We start from the raw sequence: 6,021 nt of genomic DNA on the forward strand, positions 1-6,021 counted from the left end.
TATACCTATATACTACAGATATGTAGACGATATTTTATTAGCATTGCCCAAAGAAAACATTAATCAAACTTTAGAAATTTTTAACTCTCAACATAATCGAATTAAGTTCACATTAGAAGAAAATGATGATCGTAGTGTTAATTTTGTAGATATAACAATAAAAATAATAGATAATAAGATAATGTTTGACTTATATAAGAAACCTTCTCATTCAGGGAGATATCTGAATTTTCTTTCTAATCATCTTTTATGTCATAAAAGAGGAGTTATTTTTTCCTTAATTGATAGAATTATATATCTTTCACATCCTAATTATCATACATTAAATATCTCTAATATGATCAACACTCTATTAAATAATGGGTATCCATTAGATTTTCTTTTCAACACAATTAATAATAGAATTAGGTCACTTATTCATAATAATAAATTGAAGCAAACGAATCATAAAGATTTGATTGATAATAATATTAAAATTTATTGCACTTTACCTTATGTGAAAAACTTAATAGAAAAATTTCACAATATTTACGGTAATTATAATTTGAATATAGCATATAAACCCGTTAATAGTTTAAATAAATTCATTAAAACAGGTAAGGATAGGTTAGATAAGATGGATAATAATACCTCCCTCGTGGGACGCGGCCTTGCCGTGGCGAGGGGGCTCCCCCAAGGGAAACCTTAACGCGTCCCGTACGGAGTCCTCCGTTAAATAGGAGGACTCTGTACACCGGGTCCGGCACCCCAAGGGGGTCTCCTCTTCGGAGGGACCCCTGGGGGATCCGTTCCGTTATGGAACGGTTCCCCACTGTGCCGGTAGGGGTTGGCGGCCCTGACTTCAATCGCCCGGTGGCTCGGCGCCGTTAGGGGGAGGTTTACTCCCTGCCCGAGACGTGATGTGTGGTTTCGACCTCCACTGCCGGTAGGTTTCCCTCGTGGGGCCCTCCCCTTCCCTCTTGGGAGTGGGGTGGTTCCCTCGGGGTCCCTGCCGGCGCAAGGGTCGACGCGGGTGCTTCCCGCAGGCGCGGCTGCCCATCGTCCGGGTGCTCCCGGCCTTGGGCGGCCGCACGCCACCAGGGATCTTCGGGGGGCAACCCCCATTGCACGAAGATCCTGGGCCAGGGTGCCGGCCAGACCCTAGGGTCATAGCACGGCGCGGCGTCCCTGGTGCGGTGCTGCGATCGTCTCTCGGGACGGTCGCACACCATGGGAAGGGGCGGTCCTCAGGGGGGTTTCTCCCCCCATTGCACAGAGGACGCCTTTGAGGGGTGTTTCGGGCAGGGTATGCTCCAAGGGATTTTCAATCCTATTGCACTGGCGCGTGCCCTGCTCACGTTTAACATCGAAGGAAAACGTAACTCGGCGTGGTGGGCCGCTTGTAAAATAGCCCACCAACCTTTGACGAAACAAGAATGGAGACATCAAACAACAAATCACCGTGGGATGGTTCGGAGCTAGACCGCCGGCGTGAGGAGGGGTACTGTCCCGGCCCCCCCATGTCGTTAACATACGACGGGCCTGCAGCCGCCTGCACCGCAGGGGCGGCTGTTGAAAATGCATCTGCGAAGAAAGAGGACTCCCCTCACACAGAGGAGAGGGCGGAAGTCGAGGGAGATTGGCCCTCGGCCACCGAAGAGAGGATCGGAGACGATCTGGAATTCGTCATGGAGGAGGACGAATATTATGAGTCCGACCTCGGATGGAGCGGCTTCGAGGAGGATAGCAGGACAGGGCTTGGCTTCCTTCCAGCTGCAGAGACCATGCGCCTTTATTACGACGCAGAAGAACACCCTCGATCGGACGATGTGCCGAACGAGGAGAAGGGGCCGGAGGTCATGCGCCTTATGGGAGGCGCGAAAAGCACCAGCTCCTCCCCCAACTCGGAGGTAAGCGAGCCTGAGGCAAATAAGGGTAGCAACAGATCCTGTCCCAAATCCTTTAAGGATATCCCCGGTCCCTCGCGTAAAAGGAGACAAACGCACAAGAACTCCGGAGATGACAACAAGGACAAAAAACACAGGGAAGGCAGCGACCCCGATAAAGAGGTGCAGGAAAATAGCGGGAATATGTCCCTCGAAGAGGACGGCGAATCCATCTCGTCGAGGGGATCTCGGGGCCTCTCAAGGAAGATTGGAGTGGCCCACTTAAATGACGAGGAGCAAGAGCCTGGCTCACCTCCCGCGCACAGAACACGTGCTAGCGCGGATTCGAAAAACAAAACCCGCGCTAGAAACACGAAAGAAAAGGGAAATCCAGACAGCGACGTGGAATACATACCCACGGCCACGCAAAATGCACTCTCGGATGAGGAAGGGAAAAAACCCGCAAGAAAAAGGGGCAGGCCGCCGACTACCGGGCTATATATAGCGCGAGCGGAGGCCAAAAGAAAGGAAAATGAGCAGAAGGAGAAAGCCCTCCAACTACAAAGAGAAGAACTAGTAAGAAGCATGGGCACAGCAGAGCTCCTCAAAAGCTGCTGGATAGATATAGACGAACTCAAAGAGACGATGGCAGACAAAACCGATGGCGAAATCACCGAGAAAATGGAGACATGTCAAAACGAGGTAATAAGAATTGCGAAGGTGTCGTCAAATTTAAAGGGCACGCTTCAAAAGTCGCTTAGGGTTGCCGCGGCCACCGCTCTCGCGTGCCACTCGGTGATAAACGACAGGGTGAAACGCATGAGGAGCAACGCGACCTCGGAAGAGATCCGTGCCCTTAGAAAGGAGCTCGATGAAGTTAAAAAGAAACTTGAGACCGAGAGAGAAATAGATCGGGCCGAACTGCGCAGGGCCAACGACAGGGCGGAGGGGTACCTCTCCGAACTGTGGGCCTTGCGGGGTAAAAAGACACTTTCAGAACGAGTACAGAGACGGAAAAGCACGAGGACATGTGCCCAAGCGAAAAGGAGGAAGGGAAAAACAACCTCGGAAGACAGTCAAAGAGACGCCGATGAGGATGAATCAGAGAGGGAGAAAGCGGGACACATCCCCCCCGGTCAAGGAGTGTCCCCCGGCTATCAGGCCAGCCATACAGGGGAAGGTCAAGATTCTAGAGGACAGAGTCCTGACAGAGGGGGAGAGGATGACCATCCAAAAGCGGCTGAGAAACCGTAGAGACGTCATCGCATTGGACAAAAGGAAAGAAACAGCCTTCACCGGAGGAGCAACAACAAGGCAGGATAAGGAGTTGGCAGGAGACGAAAGAAGCCCGGTAATAGACCCCTCATCTCTGCGAGCAATCGAGGAGATGGTGAGGGAGACAGTGGCGCGGGAGATAAACAGGGTCCTCGGGGTCCCCCCCCCCCTGGGGGCGCGCAGCGCTCACGAGGTTCGCCCTGGGAACGCAGAAAACAGGACCCCCTCCTTGGGCGCCCGCGACGCCCGGGGAGCTCGTCCCGGAGGCGTGAGAAGGAAGGGAGCCCCCTCCCTGGGAGCGGGAGCAAACGCTCCCGTCCCCCACGAGGTTCGCTCCCCCGTAAAGGTAAATGATGAAAAAGGGACGAGACCTCCCGCCAAAAAGAGAAAGGTCGCACAAATTGCGACACAACCAGAGAGAACGGAACCCCAAGCCGGGCCCAGCAGAAACGTCCCGGGGACGGGATTGAGTTCTGACCGCCCGACCATACGCGAGGAGCCTTGGTCCCGCGTGGTCGGACGTAAAGAGAAAAAGAAAGCGGCCCTCGACACACGACGAGCCACTGCGGCCACGGCAAAACAGACGATGGCCGCAACAATCAAAAGACGCCCCCGCCCCTCAAGGACGGCAGTGGTGGCCATACGCTGCACGGGAGACGCGACTTATGCCGGTGTCATGCAGATGGCAAGAGACCAAATCTGCCTGGATGACATCGGTATAAAAGATTTGCGACCGCGACGGGCACGCTCCGGGGCCTTCCTTTTGGAGATCGCCGGAGGCGCTACAGGAGCTGAAAAAGCGGACAAGCTGGCGCAAAAAATGAGCGCGCTAACGGCGGACAATGCAGACGTGTCCATTACACGCCCGGAAAAAACGGGGGAGGTACGTATACGGGATATCGACGAGTCAATCACGCGGGAGGACGTCCTGAGGGCGGGGGGAGTGCAGCCCGACCGCCATTACACTGGGCAGACCCACAAACGCGTCGGGCGGGCTCAAGGCCATATGGCTACGGTGCCCGCTAAAAGCGGCGATCAAGCTAACCAGCAAACCCAGGATGAAAATTGGGTGGACTAGCGTTCGCACAGAATTCCTGGCGGATAGGGGCTTACAATGCCACAGATGCTGGGAGAAGGGTCACGTGATGGCGGAGTGCAAAGGCACCACGGACCGACGCGGGTTCTGCTATCGGTGCGGCGAACCTAGACATACCGCGAGCACCTGCAGCGGCGCGGCCCGCTGCGAGCTCTGCTCGGAGAGGGGCGTGCCGGCTGGCCACCGTTTTGGCGGCAAGGCCTGTAATCCACCCCGCCTACCGCGGCTGAGGGGGACAGCGCGACAACGCGCTGCAGATAAACGCGAGGAGCGCATACGCGAGGGGGAGAATGCTGGCGAAGTCAGCAGAATGGAGACGGAGTTGGCGCGGCCTGAACCCGAACCAATGGAGATCGAGGTCCACAAGGAAGCGCCGCTTCCACCCAGAAGTAAGAGCCGGATGCCAGAAGCCCGGGCGCCTCCAGCGACATCCAGCGCATAGCCACAGGCAGAGAAGGGGAGGAAAGTAACCCTGGGCGAGATCCTCGCGCCAGAAAAGCACCTCGAGGCTCGCGACGACGGCACATCTCTAGAGACCGCGACCGAAAAACCGGGTCCATCGGGAGATCCTTGGGATGAACAACGACCAGACCAATCAAATGCCTGGTCCCAGGATTGAGCTTAACAGGCTACTTTTAGCCAACATCAACCACTCCGCCAGGGCTCGGGATCTCCTGAATCAAACCCTGGCGGAGGGGGATTACGGGATGGCCGTTATTACGGAGCCGTATTGGACTCCGGACGACCATCCCAACTGGGCGGTCAGCCGAAACGGCACCGCCGCCCTCGCGTGGAGGAGAAGTGCCCGCCCCCTTCCCGCGATGGCATTCGAGACGGGGGAGGCATACGCCGCCGCCAGATGGGGGGACATCGTGGTAATCGGCGTGTATGTCTCGCCGGCGGCCACCAGGTCCGCGTTTGAGGACGTCCTCACCGCCGTGAAGGAATGTGTCGCCCGGGCTGACGGGAAGCCAGTGCTGCTCGGCGGGGATTTCAACGCTCACGCGGAGCTGTGAGGCTCTCCTGCCACCGATCTCAGGGGCAGGATCCTCGCGCAGTGTGGGGCTGTTGTGCCTAAACACAGGCACACGTCCCACATGCGTGAGGCCACAGGGAGCCTCAATAGTAGATCTGCTTTTCGGTAGTCCAGTGGTGGCGGCCAGGGCGCGAGATTTCGCAGTTCTCCCGACGATTACCCTGTCGGACCACAATTATGTCCACATTTCACTGGCGGAGACCGCGGCGCAGCGTCGCGAGCGTGGCGCGGCGCGAAGCAAGAGATGGAAGCTCGGGGCCCTGAACGGCGACCTCTTGGAGGCCGCGCTGATAGCCGGGGGCATGGCACCGGACGGGGAGCCCTCCACCTGGGACCTGGAGGCGGCGACCGGCCGAATGAGGGCCATAGTTCGCCGAGCGTGTGACGTGGCCATGCCGCGAACGAGGCCACAGCCCCGCCGGGCCATGCCCTGGTGGAGCGAAGAGTTGGCCGAGCTGAGACGAGAGGCCTTCGCTGCCCGCAGGGCGCTTAAAAGAGCCGGTCGCAGAGGCGCAAACGCTGCGGAGACGGAGCGAAGGGCCAATTCGCTCAGGATGGCGAAAAAGAGTCTCAGAACCGCCATCTCTAGGGCGAAGACAAAGTCGTGGGAAGAATTTGTCGGGTCCCTCGATGAGAACCTCTGGGGCAAACCGTACCTAACGGTGCGAAATAAGCTCCGGCACTGGTCGGCGCCGTACACCGAGGCGCTGGAGCCGCCGGTCCTGGGGGGCGTGCTTGACGAGCTATTT

The 6,021-nt window shown here is 56.5% G+C and overlaps 1 protein-coding gene across 1 annotated transcript; it reads left to right on the plus strand.

The window, feature by feature from the left end:
- The first annotated feature begins 3,726 nt into the window (after positions 1–3,726).
- Positions 3,727–4,218, plus strand: LOC108762469 (uncharacterized). The gene has a single exon (XM_018509487.1). It carries the CDS (start codon positions 3,727–3,729, stop codon positions 4,216–4,218), a length of 492 nt encoding a protein of 163 aa, XP_018364989.1.
- Positions 4,219–6,021: the final 1,803 nt, after the last annotated feature.

Source organism: Trachymyrmex cornetzi, unplaced genomic scaffold (assembly GCF_001594075.2).
Source record: "Trachymyrmex cornetzi isolate Tcor2-1 unplaced genomic scaffold, Tcor1.1 scaffold30, whole genome shotgun sequence".
Taxonomy (NCBI): Eukaryota; Metazoa; Arthropoda; class Insecta; order Hymenoptera; family Formicidae; genus Trachymyrmex; species Trachymyrmex cornetzi.

Coding starts and splice junctions, on each gene's coding strand:
- LOC108762469 (XM_018509487.1), top strand. CDS start 3,727: ATGGCCGCAACAATCAAAAGACGCCCCCGCCCCTCAAGGACGGCAGTG.